The sequence below is a fragment of the Carcharodon carcharias genome, chromosome 8 (genome assembly GCF_017639515.1).
Source record: "Carcharodon carcharias isolate sCarCar2 chromosome 8, sCarCar2.pri, whole genome shotgun sequence".
NCBI lineage: Eukaryota > Metazoa > Chordata > Chondrichthyes > Lamniformes > Lamnidae > Carcharodon > Carcharodon carcharias.
The window spans coordinates 39,987,177-40,008,672 of record NC_054474.1 but is presented as its reverse complement, the minus strand read 5'-3'; the positions used below and the strand labels follow the sequence as shown (position 1 = coordinate 40,008,672).

At 40.3% G+C, this 21,496-nt stretch overlaps 1 protein-coding gene across 2 annotated transcripts in view; it reads left to right on the top strand.

The window, feature by feature from the left end:
• The window catches only part of vdac1 (voltage-dependent anion channel 1), a 44,826-nt gene that overhangs the window by 17,196 nt on the left and 6,134 nt on the right, over positions 1–21,496 (top strand). For both annotated transcript variants that reach the window (XM_041193175.1, XM_041193176.1), the window contains 6 exons: positions 5,917–5,988; positions 6,507–6,556; positions 12,177–12,329; positions 12,410–12,462; positions 13,927–14,154; positions 19,362–19,512. In XM_041193175.1, coding sequence (XP_041049109.1) covers positions 5,922–5,988; positions 6,507–6,556; positions 12,177–12,329; positions 12,410–12,462; positions 13,927–14,154; positions 19,362–19,512 — 702 coding nt within the window. In that variant the 5' untranslated portion in view covers positions 5,917–5,921. The remainder of the gene's footprint in view (positions 1–5,916; positions 5,989–6,506; positions 6,557–12,176; positions 12,330–12,409; positions 12,463–13,926; positions 14,155–19,361; positions 19,513–21,496) is intronic.

Genomic DNA, 21,496 nt, shown 5'->3' with positions numbered 1-21,496 from the left:
CCCCTCCCTTTTTTTTTCCAATAATTTATATAGATTTTTCTTTTCCCACCTATTTCCATTATTTTTAAATCTGAACCTTTTATGCCCGTTAGTCTTATTTCACCCCACCCCCACTAGAGCTATTTGTACCTTGCGTGTCCTGCCATCCATTCTTAATTAGCACATTCTTTTAGATAATATCACCACCTTCAACACCTCTTTGTTCTTTTGTCTGTGACATCTTTTGATTATCTGCTTCTATCACTGCTTGCTTGTCCCAATAACCTCCACCCCCCACCTTAAACCAGCTTATATTTCACCCCTCTCCTATTTTTACTTAGTTCTGTTGCAGAGTCATGAGGACTCGAAACGTCAACTTTGTTCTTCTCCGCCGATGCTGCCAGACCTGCTGAGTTTTTCCAGGTATTTCTGTTTTTGTTCTGGATTTCCAGCATCCTCAGTTTTTTGTTTTTTAAGATGTTAAAGAGCTGCTAACAGCTGTACTCCACTATAAAGAAATGCCTTAAGAAGCAGGAAGAAAAATGAGTTTTTTGTTGTTTTAAAGGAAACCTATAATTTGAAAATGCTCTTGTTGTCATCTGTAGACTTGGATAAGATCTGCGACATAAGTGTGTGTGCAAGATTGAAAGCAAGATCAGCTTTTGGTGTAATGCCTCCATAGTTGAACAGCATTTTAATACTTGTTGCCAAGCTCACTCAAGAATATCAACCTGGTTGATGTATCAGAGGGCTGCTACTGCCTGTGGTCCCATAATCCAGTGTAAGTTTCCACTGATTTCAAGAAAGGAAGAAAGAGATCTATTTGAAATCCCTGTGTTTTTGAAACTTTGGTGACTTAGTTTGTTCACTTATACAGTATACGGCCAAGGTCTATTGTATCTGTCTTAGGACTGGTACCTAGAAAATAATTGCCAGTAAGTTCACCAAAACCTGACCAAACTGTAACAATAAGCGTGTCAAATTTTTATCATATGCATACAAGAAGGTGAGAAATTACCAACAGCCCACCAAGCCACCCTGCCCTCCAATCCAGTCAACAATGCAACTTTACATAATGTTCACAGACCTGCTGAACCTGAAAGGCAACATTTTTTTTAAATAAAACTTTTAACCAGTACAGAAGAAGAATTTATTATATTTCTTTTGCAACATTGTGAGACAATCTAGAAAGCTCAGAGTTTGTGGTTGTTGCATTTTGCCACAATTACAGCTGAGCAGCAACCAATAAGTGGAATTCCTCTTCTTTCAGAAAGTTGTCCCCATTTAAAAGGCTGTAGTGACTCTCAATTCAGTATATCTCTCAGCAGTTTACAGAAAGTCATTGACCTTTGGCTGCTATCTCATCTAAATTTTCCATTTCATTTTATAGGTGTCACCTCTAGTCCTACCATCCATATCCATTTTCAAGCAACCTAATTATCCCTTCCTCATTTTCAAAACTGCACTCCCATTGCTTCTTAAAATGGTTTACCAATTCTGGTTGGAGGCAATCCTGAAGGTCTGACGACATCTGACTATGATGACAGCTTACTCTGACTTCTGCGAATGTTATTGCACTTACCATATAAAGATTAGGTTCCCTGTAGTTGAGTATCTTTGTTCCTAGTATTGTACAAACAGAAGTTGAGTGAGGAACAGGGGTCAAAATAATTTATTTTTGAGGGCTCTTGAGATTTCCCAGAGGGCTACCTTTTGGTTTTCGGGTGCTCCTTTCTCATTCGCACTAACTCCTTTATCAAGTGATGCAGTCATGTAGTAACATTACCTTCTGTATTTGTGTTGATTTATTTAAGATTTCCTTCTTTAGATAGTTAAGGTAACACAAATATCTGTCCGTCTCAGGAGACAGTGGACTGCGCCTGGGGTGTATGTAACTTCTGTATTGAATATCATTAGTTGTGGCTGTCGAGGCCAATTCACGAGTGGCAGTCCCTTCCGCAGCTGGCACAGCTTATTTAAAAAAATGCTTTTGTTAATTTATTATAAATAAATCTGCCATTCTCCTTTTTCCAAAATGAAAATTGTAACTTATTGAGAACGAGGCTTACATCTGCAGCCCATTTAAAACATTAATTGCAGGCAAATTGCACTCTCCAGCATTCTTTGGTTTTGTTCCATCAATTTCAAGTTTCTATCCCCTCAGCGCTTCTGTTTAAAATTGAGTGCTGACAAACACAAGAGGATGCTGACTTGCAAAGGCCCAACTGTGCAATAATCAGAATACACAAACATTAATTCTTCAGCACAAGACTAGCCATCAAATAATCAACTGTTTAGTGAAATGTGAATTATATGTGAATTAATTTTCTTTTTCCAAGCCTTATATGATCACCCATTCTTTAATGAGATAAAGATTGGGGTCCTTAGCACTGAAGTGCCCAGTTACATTAAAGATACATACCACTTCATAGAGATGGTTAACTCACTAACCGTAACCCCCCAATGCCATACTTTTTACGTAGACACTGAAAGCCTGCACACACATATGGAAACAGACAGACATATGGCTGTCTGAAATATCTATCATAAATTTCCCCATCTTGACAGACTAGATGAAGTATAATCTGCTAACTACACAGTTTTAACAAAAGACAGCTTTGAATTCAATAATGAGTTTTATCTCCAAATCGAAAAGCATAGCTATGGACAAGATCCAGTAGGCCCCGGCCTATGCAAATATATACATGGCAGAGTAGGAAGAGAGTATATTTAAAAAGTGTCCCAGGCTCCCTATGTGTTACTACAGATAATAGTCTTCTTTCCCTGCCGCACCCTGGAGCTTCTCTCTCTCCGCTGCCTTCTATGGAATGCTGCTCTCTCTTCCTCCCCCCGGGGTGCACCTCTCTTTCCCTTTGCTGTGGTGCTTGGGTTATTGTGCCACTACTCACTTCTTGCTGTTCCTCCAATCACATGCTAACAGGCTCACTAGTGAGGTGCAGATGAGAAACAACTTTTTATTGGGGGGATCAGCTTCCTACAGACTCTGTCACTTCCATATACAGGGACGACCTTTGAGGAATTTGATTCCACCTGTAACTAATAGTACTTCATTGAAATTGCATCAATGGCTAATAGTAAGATTGGTAACACTGAATTCCCTTGACAACCAACTCTACATCTAGCCATTAGTAATTGCCCTAATATCCTATCTAGGAAACAAGAGTAATCTTGTAACCTGCTGATATTCACCCTGTAATTATAGCCAGAATTCCCCTGAACTGCACAGTTTGGTCAGGCTTCTCAGTTATGCTACTTTTAACAGACCCCAGCACCCCATCTAGCTCCTTGGACTCTGGTTTGTTCCAACTGTTGTGTGAATGACTATGAACTGGAAGCCCCAATCAGGCCCAACCTGTAATCTGTATTAGATTTCACAAACACAACTGCACGGCACAGACCCAACTGGAACCACACCTAGTGATTGCACAGAAGACAACAGGCTCGGTGTTTGGAGCGCTTGCCATATAGCCACATCATTATAGCTTAGATCAGCATCAATATTTCAAACCACTTCCTGAACTCAGATTGAATAAAAGAGTTTTCATAGAATGTTTTAAGGAAGAGGCTGTTCACCCTCCCAGTGCCTGTAACCCCATTCCAATCCACAATCCCATTATATTCCTCTTTTTCAAGTACTTACCCCATCCCTTTTAAAATTAAAATAAAAACAGAAAATGCATCCATGAAGTGAGGAACAGAATTTCAGGTCCATGACCTTTTGTCAGAATTTTGAACTCTCTTAAATTACCTAGTCGCCGCCTCAGCTTCCACTTGTGACGAAGCATCCCATGGACTTAATTGTGCTCAATTCTAAAGCTTTTCTCCTTTAGTTCAGTGAGAAGTGTCAGTCTTTGTCTCCTGCACCTCACTCAGCAATAAGTGATATCACTCATTCCACTGACAAGTTCCCAGCTTTCACTCCTTTCAGTAAAGCTAAGTTATTTAAAAATCCCAGAGGGAAACTTTAAACAACTGTCACAACCGATAGCTTTGTATGTTCGAGATGCAACTCTAAATTCAGGAATCAGACACCAGTTCTTGAGCGGTTTTATATTAAACTAAATAAAACATTTTATAAATTCGCACAAGTTAACTATATACATATGACTACAAATTACTACTAGCTTTTAACAAATTCCCAAACTTAATCTCCATTAAAGCAACAGCAACCCATAGGTTTAACCAGACACCGGGCAAAGCATTTTCATCCTATGAATTCAAAATGAGGTTCCTTTCACTTTGGTTCCTGTGGAGACAGTTGTAGGCTTATAGCTACTTTGATCTTGTGTTGCCTCTGCCCTGCACACACAAACTGCTGAAGTTATAACTAGCCCAGCTCATTGAATGTAAATTCTCTTTGTATCACCAGCTTCTTCTAACAATAAAACCCCATTCATAGTACCAGTTTTATTAGTAATATAAACATATTGCTTGGTCTCTGCTAGCTAGTTGCCACATTTCACTCGCCTCCTTGAATGCTCTATTCAAAAAAATGCAAATGCACTGTGCCTCTCTTACATCTCTAAACTAGTACACATCAAAGCACCTAGACTAGCTGGCTTTAATCCAGTTAAGACACACCTGCAGTCTAAAGCTCTATTTTAAAAGAAAAATATTTCCCAATAATATATACATTAATAACTTCATGACACTGCCACCTTCTCTCTCTCTCTCTCTCTCTCTCTCTCCCTCTCCCTCTCCCCCCCCACCCTTTACTGGCTGTTGCTCTCCTGGTGCCATTTACTATCTCTTGGTTCTGCTGGAAATGGAGGGCCTCAAGCCTCAGTTTCCCCCTCTTTTCTAATCCCCCCCAATCCTTGGTAACACTTTCTCCCCCACCTGCATGACCCCCAGTCTGCCAAACCCCATTTCTCAGCCTTCCTTTTCCCCTGGTGTTTAATAAAGCCTGTTCCATTCCCCAGTCTCTCTCTGCCTTAGGCTCCTCAAGAATTCCAAAATCTGGAATGCTTTATTTGGTTTTGTGCCCAATTCCAGTGATCATCAATGCAAGTATTTACTAATGTGAATGGGATTGGTGATATTATTTGCTATTCACATGGAAGAAGGTAATATGAAGATGGTGGGGAAACGGTGGCATAGTGGTAATGTCACTGGGCTAGTAATCCAGAGGCTAATACTCTGGAGGCATGGGTTCAAATCCCACTACGGCAGCTGGTGAAACTTAAATTCAATTAATAAACCTGCAATATAAAGCTAGTTTTGCTAATGGCGACCATGGCATCTATCTTTATTTATTGTAAAAACCTATCTGGTTTACTAATATCCATTTAATTGGGAAAGAAATCTGCCATCCTCTCCTGGTCTAGCCTACATTTGACACCAGATCCACAGCAATGTGGTTGACTCTTAACTGCTCTCTGAAATGCCTCAGTCAAGGGCAAATAGGGGTGTGAAACAAATGCTGGCTTTGCTAGCGACACCCACATCCAATGAAAGAAAAAAAAATCAAGTGGTTCTGTAACAATTATTTAGGAAAAAAACTTGCAGCCTATAAAATGTAACAATATGTATCAATATTATCCAATGTACTAGCTGATTAATCATGGGGATGCATTAAAATTGTACTGTCAGTTGCAAACCAAAGTGTGTTATGCTTTTGGGAATGTTAACCATGATCTTGGGGTTACTACTTGCTTTTAGTGATTAATGTCATGGTATTTTTACTACAAGGATTCAGTAAAAGAGGCTGTGGTTTAATGTTTAATGTTTAAGATGGTGTCTTGACCGTAATCAGTAGCAGGTTAGCTTCAAATGACCGTTCTCATTTGAATATGAACAGCAAGTTCGGATTGTGGTTATGATAATATATATAAGTTGTTTTTATAACTGACACATCTGATTGTTAAGCACAATAATCACTGAAGTGAGTGTTACTACTGTGTATTCCTTTTCCAGATAAAATGGCAATTCCACCAACTTATGCAGATCTTGGAAAAGCAGCCAGAGATGTTTTTACCAAAGGCTATGGTAAGGAATTCAATATTTATAAGTATGGTATAGTTTTTGGCAGAAATTGTCTGCAGTAGCTGCTTGTCGTCAAAGTTTGTGTGTGGATTATTGCACCATGAAAAGTGGGGTGTTGACCAGTGCACTTTGCGATATGCCATTGTTAAATTCAGTTGCATAATGAGACACGGTGTACTGTAGTTGATTTTTGGCATCACCCCTGAAAGGGGAGAGGGAAATGGCCCGAGGATCACTCTCATTGTCTGAAACAGTTTGTGCGCTGAAATCCAGTTTCCTTAATTAAGTCAAATACATGCGTGCAAAGTTTGATGTGGCTGCAAAGTGGTAGCAAAGCTTTTTTGTAATGAGCCATTGTTTAAAGGTTATGCTATGCTTAATTACATATCTAACTATAACTTATTGAAATTTTGATTTTGCTTAATTGGTAAATATTCTGCAAGTAATGTAGCTATACAACTAAAAATAAGTTTCATGAATGAAATCTAAGCATCTTAAATTTATCTTCGATCTCTTGATAGGATTTGGTTTAATAAAGCTTGACTTGAAAACTAAGTCAGAAAATGGGCTGGTAAGTACCACAGCTAGAAAAGTAACTGGTAACCCTTTTCCATTTTATCCCATTCTATCAAATCTTCTTGCTTCATAGCATCATGCTGGTAACCATTAACCTTTCAGATCTGTGCATAGTCTGTCAGTAGAATAATGTTTCCTTCTAAGAACTGTGCATTGCTGTTTTTATTTACATAATACAATGCATCTGGTTCCTAGATTTATTGGCTTGTTGAGGCGAGCAAGAGGAAAATTTTCCACAGTGGCAGAGTCATCTATATGCTTTAATACTTATTTGTTCAATTGTGATTAAAAACCAATTGCAAAGAGGTGGAAGTTATGCTAAACTTGGTGAAACTCTGGATAGACTGCATCTGGTAAATTGTTTTTAGTTCTGGGCACTACAGCTCAGGAGGGATACATTATACTTGGAGGAGGAGCAGTGCAAGCTCAGCAAAATAATACTAGGGTTCTAAGGGTTAAGTTATGAGGACAGGTTGCATAGACGAGGCTCATATTCCCTCAAGCAGTGATTCCCAAATTTCATTTATCTTTTCCAGATCTAACAACTGCCTGTGGACCAGAATGCAGTTTTAATATTTCAATCCCTTTACTGCCCAAACATTGTACAAAATGTACAAATTATAATACAGGAACAATGCCATAATAGTAGTACATGCCAGTAATATGATGAATGAAGTCATTTGTTTGAGCAAAGGCTTACAGTGCTTGGAGTGATAGGTGATAGTTTGAGTGGCAAATTGTTTCGATACAAAATTACTGAAAATACTTTGATTTTAACAATGCCTTGTATTTATATTAGTGCGTTTAACACATTGCAATGTCCCAAGGCCCTTCATGGGGGTATTATAAAATAAAGTGTGATACTGAACCACATAAGAAGATAGGGCAGATGACCAAAAACTTGGTCAAAGAGATAGGTATGAGAAGTGTGATGTATAGAGAATTAGGGAGGGAATTCCAGAACTTGGGGCTCAGACAGCTGGAGGCACTGTCACCACGGGTGGAGCGATGAAAATTGAGGATGCTGAAAAGGCCAGAATTGGTAGCTATCTTGGAGATCTGTGGGCTGGAAAAGACTACAGAGTTGGGGAATGGAAAGGCTATGGAGGGGTTTAAAAAGGGTGAAAATTGTAAAATTGGTTCCCAGTTAAGCAATGCCTCAGTGTTGATTAGCGAACATGGGTGATGGGTGAACGGTACTTGCTGCATGATTCTACCAGAATTTTGGATGATACCAAGTTTATGGAGGGTACAATGTAGGAGGATAGTCAGGAATGCATTGAATAGCCATGCCAAGAGGTAACGAAGGCATGGAAGATCACTTCAACAACAGATGAGCTGAGGCATGGTAGAGTTGGTCGCTGCAATGGAGGTGGAAATAGTGATGGTCTGGAAATGTGGTTGGAAGCTTATCTCACTGTCAAATGTGTCACTGAGGTTGCAAGCAGTCTGGCTCATCCTCGGACATTTACCAAGGAGAGTGATAAGAGTTTGTGGCTAGGTAGTGGAGTTTGTGATAGGGACCAAAAACAATGACTTCAAGTCCTCCCAATATTTGTGACTTTGATAAGAGCCATTTTGATGCTATGGCAGGATCAGAATCCTCACTGGAGGGACTTAAACGTAGAGTTCCAGGAAGGATGGATCCAGATTTGGGAGGTGACAGCCCATTCAAGAACTTTGTAAAGGAAAGGGATGTTTGTGATAGTTTGCAAGGATGGGAGGGATCAAGAATTAATTTTTTTAACGAGGAGGGTGATGACTGAAGATTTGAAGGAGAGGGAGACAGGCCCTGAAGAGAGAACCATTAACTGTATCAAACAACAAAGGAGTCAGGAAGGGAATTTGAGTGGATGCAGTTAAGTCAGATAGTCTTGGGGTAGGAGGTCAGTCTCATGGACAAGATCAGCTCAGGGCATGAGGAGAGAAACTAGAGAAAAATGCAATTTAAGGTCTAGGGCACGGGAGAGCTTTAGAGCAAACTTCCCATTAGTCTAGTGGAAGGAAGGGAAGTGGCAGTGGCAGCTGATTGGATAATCTCAGTCTTAGTGACAAAGAGGTCCATGAGCTCCACCCACTTGTTGTTGGTGAGGATGGAGGAGATCAAAGGGGTTTAAGACAATTAATTCATTTCAGTGAGTGATGAAAATATACTTTCACACAACTAAGTTGCAGTAAACAGGATCAAAACCAAAATTTGGGAACGGCTCACATTTGGGCCCAAAGCTCAGCCAATTGCTTTTGTTAGAACTTAATAGAACCACAGAAAAGTTATGGTGCAGAAAGAGGCCCTTCAGCCCCTTGTGTCTTTGCCAACAATCTTGAGTCTGGCAGCAATTGAGATTTCCAAGAGGTTCTCTGTTCTTCCATTGACAAGTCTTGTGGCTGGAATGTTGTAGAAAAAGTTACAAAGTTTAGTGGACCCAGCTACTTGTGTTTCACTGAGTACTGAATAAACCTCTCCTGCCAGTTTTCCCTAAACCTAGGATGCTAGATGTGAGTTTAACATGAATCTGCCATTAATAACTAAGGCACCATTTGATTATTATCATTCATTCCTATTTGACATTTCTCAAAAACATCTTTGACACTTCAAAGTTCAAGAATGTGAAGGGTTTTTCTGTTCCCAGAGTAAACTTGCCCCATGCAAGTTTTAGTACAGCCTTTCACAACTTCCTTGTTCACGTTTTTACTGACCTGCACTTTGCACTTTGTACACTGCACCACCCATCACGTGAGTAATGTTTGCTCATCTGTGTTTTCTTCGCCCCCTGTCCTCTTTCCCGAGGAGGTTGCAGCCATGACTGTGCAGAGCCTGGAATGGTTGCAGCTGAAGTGCAGTCTGAATGAAGGGATTAACCCAGAAATGTCCAAATCTCGCAGTCCAGAACTGCAGTAATGGTTCTGTTCAATTTTGAAACCTTCACCGTTGTATTGCTCAGAGGCTCCCCCATCTGTCGTATACAGGTACTGCACCACAATTTGCTGTACAGTAACTGACCAAACCATGGCTGGAACCTATTTCATGGAGTCCCGTTGAAAATCATGTTCATTTTTCGTGGTTTCGCTGTTTGTGAAGTTTTGAGGGAATTTAAACGTTCCCCCCACCCCCACGAGTGAAGGAACTTTACTGTGAATTCAGTTCTCAGCACTAGGTATCTTTCCGTCTTGTAACCACTGTACCTACAAAATGTCTACTTTTTAAGTGATCTCTTCTCTTCCTCCAACTGCAATATTGTTAATGCATCCTATTGTACTTAACATCAAATATATCTAAAAATAAGACTGCTTACGCAATTGCTTTGACCAGTTTGTTTCCTCTAAGCGTTAACATTTTAGGTTTTAAAAATTCACGTTTTAATGTCTGTGTTTTTTCATCAAGCAATGTGTTTCAGATTTAAATTGAGAACAGCCCATACTTAATAAAAATCAACAATTTATCAGAAACCAGAGCAGTCCGCATGTGAAGATTGTGAAAATAAGTCAAACATTTTCTCAAAATGACTGTTTACAAAGCATAAAATAATTTGAATTCCTCTCTTTTAATAAAATGTATACAAGTCAAAATCACGACCTTGAAAGATAGCGGAAAGGAGAAAAGGACAACAACCAACAAAGTTTCGATTTTGAAAGCTAAACATATTAGCCCAAGGAATATTCCAGCACATTGTGACATGCCTGCACCACCACCTGTAATGTCTGGTCAGTAGTGACCTTGGTAATGTCCTTAATTGCAATTTTAAAAAATTTTAAACTATGTTAACAAAGCAAGTGGCAGTTCTGCTTACTAAAATGTTTAAACTCAATCAAATGCTGTCAGCTAACTCCAAAGACCCTTTTATTTAACTGCCCATAGCGCCATTAATGCTGGTGCTTCTATTTCAATGCAATTCGCAACAAATTCAACTGAAATGGGAGAAAATATTCTACTTTCTCTCCTATGAATAAAAACAAAATGCTGAAAATACCCAGCAGGTTTGGCAACATCTATTGAGAGAGAAACAAAATTAATCTTTCAGCTTGTTGACATTTCATCAGAACTATGTCCTCCATTCAGCTTCACCTAGATTTAAAGTAAATTTTTTGGAAACCTGCTCTAATCACCTCCTGATAGTAAAATTGCACAGTGGTTTATATGGAACATGGGACCGGATTTTCTTCTTGGAGGTTGGATTAATCTCATCATCGTGATCCTACCTCTGGCGCCAAGCTAGTAGGAAACAGGACTTTCTAGGCAGCCACTGGCTTAATTGGCCTGGAGCAAGTGGCAGGCCCAAGGCAAGGACAAAAGCAAAATGATTCTGGAGCAGGCAGGTTAAAATGCCTGCCTCTGTTCCCAAAAAACATTGAGCCCGTTCTTTAAATGGAATTAATGGCAAATATTGAGGTGTATCAGGAAGACCTTTCAATCTATAGAAATTTAAACCTAGTGGTCAATTTAAAGCCCGTCCCCCAACCCCGTCAGCCCCCTTAGCTCATCCATATTTGATTTTATGAACAGAACTCACAAACCCTAATATAATATTTGGACAGCCTATAAGTCTCCCCAAGTAAACAAACTGACTCTTCAAACCAGCTGTGCAACAAAGTCAAGCATATATAAAATGATTAGCCAGTTGGATTGCAGCTAAAAGCTCAAAGCTTCCTGACTAAACAAACTGACTTCAGAACCGGTATCTCAACAGATGTCTAAACTGAATACATAAAAGCAATGGGAAAAGCTTAAGCAATTTGACATTGTTACTTTTAATACAGTAAAATATACACTATCATTTTGTCCATTTCATGAACTTTTTTAATTCACCTGAAAACTTTTCCACATTTATAATGTTGATCTTTTACTTGACAGATTGCAGTTGTTTAATGGGTAGTTACATATTTCAATCACAATACTGTCGTGACTTACCTTAGTAAAGATAGATACAATTCATACTATAGCATTTCATGATGAACCGTAAAGGAGACAGCCATTTTACTTACCTTTTAAACTCCTACTGCCTCCAATCCATGATTCAAGCCTCTATGCAGCTGGTGTAAAACCCGACAGCTGCTAAAGACCGACTACCTCTCTGTAAATTAAAATAAAACATACCTGGGGTGGGTTCTTAATGAGCCTACAATGATGTTACGTGGATTTTTAATAGGCATGGATCTGGTTTCTGGCCACGCCCTTTCCCGTGCTTCACAAAATGGCGCTGGGTGGAAATGAAGGCTGGATTTCTAGTCGCCCCACTTGGTGACCATTTTATTGCCATCCCGCCTCCATTGGTCCTGTCTTGGACTGCAAAATCTGGTCCCTAATGTCAGAATAACTGAAGAGTGCACATCTCTGTAGATAGAGAGCAGTGTGAGAGTGAGATTTGGAGAACGTGTGTGAAAGTGAGGGGAGGAAATATGAGAGCGAGTGAACCAAAGGAGATAAAGGATGACTTAGGTGAGCACCTGAGTGGAGGCAATGCAAGAGAATCTACTATTAGACAGTTTCCCCTTCCTTGCATCCAGAGATGTCTCGCAAAGCACAGTTGGGCAGTCCTATGTTAAGGGATTGATACACTGATGTCAATTCTGTAAATAGAGTTCTTTGCTGCCTTTTAAATAATTGTTTCCTGGTGTAGGAATTCACAAGTGCTGGTTCTGCCAACATGGATACTGGAAAAGTCACTGGTAGCCTGGAAACAAGGTACAAGTGGGTGGATTATGGACTGACATTCACAGAAAAATGGAATACCGATAATACTTTGGGAACTGAAATTACCATTGAAGATCAGGTAACTAAGCAAAAATGATAAACGTTAATCTTATTTTGCCTTTCAAGCCAAAATGCAAACGGCACTTCTTTTCTGTTTAGCTTCTGAAAGGTTTGAAGATTGGATTTGACTCTTCGTTTTCACCTAATACTGGGTGAGTAAGAAAAGAGAGAGCTAAAAAAAATGACAAGTACTTTTTAAACTTAAAGCAATAGCTTTACTTCTTTCAACATAATATAACATTCATGAATCTAGTGCATTTAACTTTTTTTAAAAAAAATTATTCTCTTTCACCTTTTCCTAACCACCCATTGTCTCTGGTAGAGAAGATGGTTAGATAGTATCCTTCCAGACTCTGCCAGTGATGCTTTATAACTAGCAAATCAGAGATGCTTAAGCAATCAGAGACGTTTCAATTTTCTCTTTTGTGAAGAAGCACCTGGCCTCAGTGCACCTTTCCATAACAGCGTAAGAACTTAAGAACTAGGAGCAGGAGTAGGCAATTCAGCCTCTCCAGCCTGCCCTGCCATTCATTACGATCATGGCTGATCTCATTTTGGCCTCAACTCCAATTTCCTTCCCTCTCCCCATAACCTTTCAATCCATTACTAATTAAAAATCTGTCTATCTCCTCAAATTTATTCAGCGTCCCGGCATCCACTGCACTCTGAGGTAGTGAATTCCACAGATTCATGACCCTTTGAGAAAAGTAATTCGTCCTCATCTCTGATTTAAATCTACCACCCCCTAGCCTAAAACTATGGCCTCTCATTCTAGAATGCTCCACAAGGGGAAACATCTACTCCACGTCGACTTTGCCTACCCTGTTTAGCATCTTATATACCTTAATTAGATCTCCTTTTATCCTTCTAAACCCTAGCGAGTATAGGCCTAAACTGCTCAATTTTTCCTCAAAAGACAAGTCCCACATCTCTGGAATCAATCTAGTGAACGTCCTCTGAACTGACTCCAGTGCAACTACATCCTTCCTTGAGTAAGGGGACCAAAACTGTGCACAGTACTCCAGGTGCGGTCTCACCAATGCCTTGTACAGTTGCATCAACACTTCCCTATTTTTATACTCTATTCCTTTAGCAATAAATGCCAAAATTCCATTTGCCTTCCTTATTACCTGCTGTAGCTGCATACTAGCTTTCAGCAATTCATGCACGAGGACACCCAGATCCCTCTGCACTGAAGCATTCCAAAGTCTCTCTCCATTTAAATAATAAGTTGCCTTTTTATTCTTCTGAACAAAATGGATAACTTCACAGTTATCTGCGTTAAACTCCATCTGCCAAATTTTGGCCCATTCACCTAACCTGTCCATATCCATTTGTAAATTTCTTAGCATGACTAGAATGAGTTCCATATCTTGTCATTTGGTAGTACAGTTTTAAAAGCTTTGAGTACTCTGCTTAGCATTTTATGAATTTAAAATTATTGCCTTAATAGAAACAATAAAATAGCCTTTTTAAAAAAAAAAGATAAGATTTTCAGGAACTTTTTAAATTTGTGTACTTCAGAAAACAGAAAAATAATTGAATAAGTAGTATTTTTGAAAGTAATAAGGATAGGATAAGTTTTAATTGTTTTTGCTATTTTATTTTTAACACAGAAAGAAGAGTGGAAAAATCAAGAGTGGCTACAAGAGGGAACACATCAACTTGGGACTTGATGTCGACTTTGATATTGCAGGGGCTGCCATACGTGGAGCCTTTGTGTTTGGTTTTGATGGGTGGTTAGCAGGATATCAAATGACCTATGAAACTGCAAAATCTAGGGTCTCCCAGAGTAACTTTGCTGTTGGTTACAAGACAGAGGAATTCCAGCTCCATACAAATGTGTAGGTATACACCCAGTACAATCCTAAAGATAGGAGATATAATGAGGTTCCAACAGATAATGAACTATCTTGGAAGCAAATGCATCTTATAAGTTTCCAAAGTCACATCACAGTGCTACTGATTCATGCAGCTTTTGATATATTAAAATGCTTTAATATAATATTGAGTTGGTAAATGGGGAAGCAGCTTTGATGTCCACCTCTGTTACATTTCCCACCTAGCATTGCCACCACTTACGTCACTCTCCATGAAAAGAGGAGCAGAAATACAAATGTCTTTTTCAACTTACAGCTTTCTGGTATTCAGAAAATTGGGTGGATGAGGAAAGAACTTGCATTATCACATCATCTTTTATGTTCTCAGGATGTCCCAAAGTGCTTTGCAAGCAGTGAAGTACTTCTGAAGAGTAACCACTGGTGTAATGTTGATGTAATGTATCTGCATTTTCGAAAGGCCTCCGATAAGGTGCCCAATAATAGAATAATGAATAGGGTTACAATGATCAATTTAGATGAGGAAAGATGGGAGGAAACTTGAGTGGAGCATAAATGCTGGCATGGTTGGGTTGAAAGGCCAGTTTCTGTGCTGAATATCCTATATGAAATGCAGTAGCTAGTTTGCACACAGCAAGTTCTATAAACAACAGTGAGATAATGACCAGATAATTGAATTAGTGATAAAAAAGGTAACTACTGTGGATGCTGGAAATCTGAATTAAAAACAAAAATTGCTGGAAATGCTTGCAACCGTGGCAGCATCTGGAGAGAGATACAGAATTATTTTTTCAGGTCAGTGACCTGTGTTCCGCCAGACCTGCTGAGGATTTTCTGCTTTAATCTAATTTATGTTTATTGAAGAATACATTTGGTCAGGACATCAGAGAAAACTTCCCTGCTCCTCTTCAAATAATGCCTGGAGATCACTTGCATTCATGCAAATAGGGCCTTGATTTCATCTCATTGGAAAGCTGGCAGTTCTCTCAGTACTGCACTTCAGCGTCAACTTCAATCTGAAATGAAAGATCTTTTTTACTCGTTCTTGGGATGTGAATGTTGCTGGCAAGGATTTATTGCTGAAGCCTATTTTCTCACCTGCAACTGAGTGGCTTACCAGTCCATTTCAGCAGGCAATTAAGAGTCAACTCCACATTGGTGTGGGTATGGAGTCACACATAGGTCGAATTGGATAAACATTGCAGGTTTCCTTTTGCTGAAGGGCATTAGTGAACTAGATGGGGTTTTACACCAATCCAGTAGTTTCACAACCATTGTTAATTTATTAAGTGAATTTAAATTCCTCCAGCTGCAGTGTTGGTTGAACACATGCCCCTAGGTCACTAGTCCATCCTCTGAATTACTGGGAAGAACATCGCCCCCCGTCAGAGGGAAGTTCAGGAGCAGGCGCGTGTGGGCGTGCTGCCATTTTACATGGGTGAGCCAATTAAGGCTCCCCCAGCGTGACGTCCGCCAGGAAGCACTATGTGGTCCATGTGTGTGTGTGTGTGTGTGTGGGGGGGGGGGGGGGGGGGGGGGGGGGGGTTTGGCGGAGTCCCTTAAGCCGGGAATGCACCTTTTCGTGCACGTGCGCAAAACAGCACACTCATTTCCCTGAGGCTAAGTGGTGCCACAGGGAGATCGGCGCTAAATTCAAAAATGGTCAATGCACAAAAATATCATTTCCCTGACATGTCACATGAGTTGGGACATGTCCATTACTTTTATGGCCCGTGGATGAGGTTTCATGCTTTGTCTGAAGCCTGCCAGGGCTCCCGGCCTGCCCGCCAACCTTAAGGTTGGACAGGCAGGTCCATTAACTAGTTGAATTAGTTTTTAAATGGCCTCAATTGGCCGTTGATAGGTTGTCAGGCGCCCAGCTGATTGGGCTGTGCCCCCGCCATCCTGAAAATTGAAATGACCCGGGATGACGTTGGGAGTTCCGCCCAACGTCATCCCATGTCATTTTACACGTCGGCAAGCGGTCCCCCCACTCGCCAATCTCAATATCCTGGCCACTAGTCCAGTAATATTACTAGTATGCTACTCATGAGTCATAGCTGACACCATGATGTTTTGTTGCCTTTAGCTTAAGCGATAGAATAAATAGTGTGTGAAATTTTAATAGGAAAAACTGAGAGTAAGAATAAAAAAAGTGAAGCATAATCCTTAGAGGGAATTTTACCTTCAATTCTGAAAACTGTTAACTAAGGATAATGTCTCAGATGGCTGCTTTGCAATTTTCATGGGAAAAAGAACAGAATCACAGAGCACAGTTCCTGGAATATTGGCTTTAAAACTCCAGAATTCAATTTAATAAACAGATTTGACTTGGTTAGTCAACATAAAGAAGTGCCCCTGATGGTTGCCCCATTTTAAACTAAGTAAATTCCATAAGTACTTTATTGACTGTAAAGCATTCTGCTATATTGAGGTTGAGAAAAGCAAGTTATTTTTCTTCACTATGCATGCGTGCTTGGCTCTAGTCACTTTTTTAATAAGTTGCTCCTGGTAAACAAATGCGCACTCACTTGATGGCCAGGTTGGTAAGTTCACTATCTCTTGTGAAATCTGCTTCATACTGACCAAGAAGGTGTTACATGTGATCTTTGGCCATCTTTTTAAAAAATGTTTAAGCAGTGATTGTAAATTCAGCTTCTGCACACTGATCGATCCAGAATGCACCTCCAAAATCAGTTTCTCTTTTATCACATCAACATGTGCTATTGAAGGAGACATCTCCTTCGCAAACATTGTTCAGATTTTTTATGTTTGTAGGCAAAAGTCACATCAATATGATGACAAAAAAACAAGTGCACAATGCACATTTTGACTGCCACTCCAGACCCGAGGTCAATGTTTCTACCTTTTTTTTTTCACTCCTAGCCAATCCCTTCTGACTTCTCCCCTTTCTGTCATCTAGTCATGCTACCTTTCATTTCTCACTCTTGGATATTTTGTCCATCTAGTTCTTCCCCAATCTAACACTTTCTGTACCTTCCCATTCCTCAGCTAGTTGTATCTGCTTTTATAAACCTATGGGTACCCATAACATTTTGTATTGAAACCTTTAAACTTCAAAGTTAATTTTTGCTGTTCCTTTGTTATATCTGGCCAGCCCTGTATGTTGAAGTAACATGTAATTGTATCATGACTTGAACTGATGTAATTATGCTTTGTCTGAAGGATGCTATACCTTTAGATTAGAAAGTATTTCTGTAAAGTTAGACATAGTTGCTTAGTGTGATTACATTAAACATAGTTTTGACCTGTAATTAATGAGTAATCCAGTGTAAGGGTCTAAGAGTTGGGGGTAAGGGCGCAGGTGGGTGGTAGTGAATGAAATAAGCCATGAGGCACAGCCATGTTCACTAGTTAATGGCAACAGCTGAATTGTTCCACAAATGTGAGTGAGGTTGATAAGTGGTGGTCGCTGTAGAAAGTTTTCAACCCATGAAGTCCAGTCTGTGAATATTAGTGAACTAAGAGTATATGATTAAGTATTTTGGGCTTCTGTAAAGCATCCTGGTAGGGAAAATGCTAGAGTCTATTATGAAGGATGTGATAACAGGACACCTAGAAAATATCAACGGCATTAGACAAAGTCAACATGGATTTATGAGAGGGAAATCATGTTTGACAAACCGACTGGAGTTTTTTGAGGATGCAACTAGCAGAATAAATAAGGGAGAACCAGTGGATGTGGTGTAGTTGGATTTTCAGAAAGCTTTTGATAAAGAGGTTACTGTGCAAAATTAAAGCACATGGGATTGGGTAATATATTGGTATAGATTGAGAATTGGTTAGCAGACAGGAAAAGGAGAGTAGGAATAAATGGGTCTTAATGGGTCTTTTTCAGAAAAGCAGGTGGTGATTGGGGCATACTGCAGGCATCAGTGCTTGGGCCCCAGCTATTCACAATATATATCAATGATTTGGATGAGGGAGCCAAATGTAATATTTCCAAGTTTGCTGATAACACAAAACTAGGGGGCAATGTAAGTGGTGAGGAGGATGTTAAGAGGCTTCAAGACGATTTAGGCAAGTTGAGTGAGTGGGCAAATACATGGCAAATGCATTATAACATGGGTAAATGTGAAGTTATCCACTTTGGTAGGAAAAACAACGGCAGAGTATTATTTAAATGGTGATAGATTGGGAAATGTTGATGTACACCAATCACTGAAAGCAAGCATGCAGGTGCAGCAAGCAGTTAAGGCACATGGTATTTTTACCTTCATTGCAAGAGGGTTTGTGTACAGAAGCAAGGAAGCCTTACTACAGCTGTACAGGGTCTTGGTGAGACTACACCTGGAGTATTGTGTTCAGTTTTGGTCTTACCTGAGAGAGGATATACTTATCATAGAGGGAGTGCAGTGAAGATTCACCAGATTGATTCCCAGAATGACAGGATTGTCGTATGAGGAGAGACTGGGCTGATTAGGCGTGTATTCACTGGAGTTTAGAAGAACGAGAGGGGATCTCATTGAAACATATAAAATTGTGACAGGGCTGGACAGACTGGATGCAGGGATGGTGTTTCCTCTGGCTGGGGGGTCTAGAACAAGGGGTCACAATCTCAGAATACAGGTAGGCCATTTAGGACTGAGATGAGGATAAACTTATTCACTGAGAGGGTGGTGAACCTGTGGAATTCTCTACCATAGAGGGCTGGGGAGGCCAAGTCACTGAATATATTTAAGAAAGAAATAGATTTCTAGACTCTAAAGATGTCATGGGGAGAGAGCAGGAATATGGTGTTGAGATAGAAGATTAGCCACGATCATATTGAATGACAGAGCAGGCAGGAAGGGCTGAATGACCTTCTCCTGCTTCTATTTTTTATTTTCTATCCCCAATAATTTGCTAAGAAACTGGGTATCTGACAATGCAGTATTTTTTTCTGTTGCTTCAGTAAATCCAGGCTTATGAGTCTATTATATTTATATTTTTTTCTAGAGTGAGGACTGTGTTCAGGGAGAGAAAGAGGGTGAATAGAGCCCCAAGACTCTTCGATATTTTCTAGGGTCTGGGTTACAGAGTGACATCAGTAGAGGCCAGTAAGTAATTGAAAGGTTGTAACAGCATATGACTCTGAGTGAGCTAAAGTGGGATATATAAATAATTGGAGAAGAAAATTTAGGTTATTAATCCATTCATTCTTTTGTATTTTTTTGAAAATAGTGATATTAGTGACTTTCTCCTCATTACAGGAATGATGGTACAGAATTTGGAGGATCCATTTATCAAAAAGTCAGTGAAAATCTTGAAACTGGCATCAACCTAGCTTGGACAGCTGGGAATAGCAATACCCGATTTGGTATTGCAGCAAAATACATGATTGATGATGACGCAACGTGCTCGGTGAGTATTTACCAAATTAACTTTATTTTTTTATAAAAGCAAAAAACTGCAGATGCTGGAAATCCAAAACAAAAATAAAGATACCTGGAAAAACTGAGCAGGTCTGACAGCATCTGCGGAGAGGAACACAGTTAATGTTTCGCGTCCGTATGACTCTTCAACAGAACTAAGGAAAAATAGAAAAGAGGTGAAATATAAGCTGTTTTTTTGGGGGGTTGTTGGTGGTGGGACAGACAAAAGGACAAAGAGGTGTTGAAGGTGGTGATATTATCTAAGGAATGTGATAATCGGTGACATTAAGGGTAGAAAGCAGGACGAGCAAGGTACAGATAGCCCTAGTGGGGGTGGCGTGGGGGGAAAGGATCGAAATAGGCTAAAAGGTAGAGATAAAACAATGGATGGAAATACATTTAAAAATAATGGAAATAGGTGGGAAAAGAAAAATCTGTATAAGTTATTGGTAAAAAGGGGGATCGGAAAGTGGGTGGGATGGAGGAGAGAGTTCATGATCTAAAATGGTTGAACTCAATATTCAGTCCAAAAGGCTGTAAAGTGCCTAGTCAGAAGATGAGGTGCTGTTCCTCCAGTGTGCGTTGAGCTTCACTGGAACAATGCAGCAGGCAAAGGACGGACATGTGGGCATGAGAGCAGGGTGGAGTGTTGAAATGGCAAGTGACAGAGAGGTCTGGGTCATGCTTGCGGACAGACCGAAGGTGTTCTGCAAAGCGGTGACCCAGTCTGCGTTTGGTCTCTCCAATGTAGAGGAAACTGCATTGGGAGCAGCGAATGCAGTAGACTAAATTGAAGGAAGTGCAAGTGAAATGCTGCTTCACTTGAAAAGAGTGTTTGGGCCCTTGGACGGTGAGGAGAGGGGAAGTAAAGGGACAGGTACTGCATCTTCTGCGGCATGCCAGCATGATGTCACCACCAAACACATGTTCCTTTTACCCCCCCCTCCTCCGGCGGCATTCCGCAGGGATTGTTTCCTCCGGGACACCCTGGTCCACTCCTCCATCACCCCCTACGCCTCAACCCCCTCACATGGCACCTTCCCATGCAACCACAGATGGTGCAACACCTGCCCCTTTACTTCCCCTCTCCTCACTGTCCAAGGGCCCAAACACTCTTTTCAAGTGAAGCAGCATTTCACTTGCATTTCCCTCAATTTAGTCTACTGCGTTCGCTGCTCCCAATGCGGTTTTCTCTACATTGGAGAGACCAAATGCAGACTGGTGTCCGCTTTTCGGAATACCTTCGGTCTGTCCGCAAGCATGATCCAGACCTCACTGTCGCTTGCCATTTCAACACTCCACCCTGCTCTCATGCCCACATGTCTGTCCTTGGCCTGCTGCATTGTTCCAGTGAAGCTCAACGCAAACTGGAGGAACAGCACCTCATCTTCCGACTAGGCACTTTCCAGCCTTCTGGACTGAATATTAAGTTCAACAATTTTAGATCATGAACTCGCTCCTCCATCCCCACCCGCTTTCTGATCCTCCTTTTTTCCAATAATTTATATAGATGTTTCTTTTCCCACCTATTTCCATTATTTTTAAATGTATTTCCATCCATTGTTTTATCTCTACCTTTTAGCCTATTTTGATCCCTTGCCCCCACCCCACCCCCACTAGGGCTATCTGTACCTTGCTCGTCCTGCTTTCTACCCTTAGTGTCACCTATTATCACATTCCTTAGATAATATCACCAGCTTCAACACCTCTTTATCCTTTTGTCTATGCCATCTTTTGGTTATCTCCACCTATCACTGGCCTTCTATGCAGATCTACCTGTCCCACACCCCCTTAAACCAGCATATATTTCACCTCTTTTCTAATTTTCCTTAGTTCTGTTGAAGAGTCATACAGACTCGAAATGTTAACTGTGTTCCTCTCCGCAGGTGCTGTCAGGCCTGCGTATTTTTTGTTTGGTGTGTGCATAACTATGTAATGCGGGTGGAGGGGAATAGAATTATTTACATTCCAGT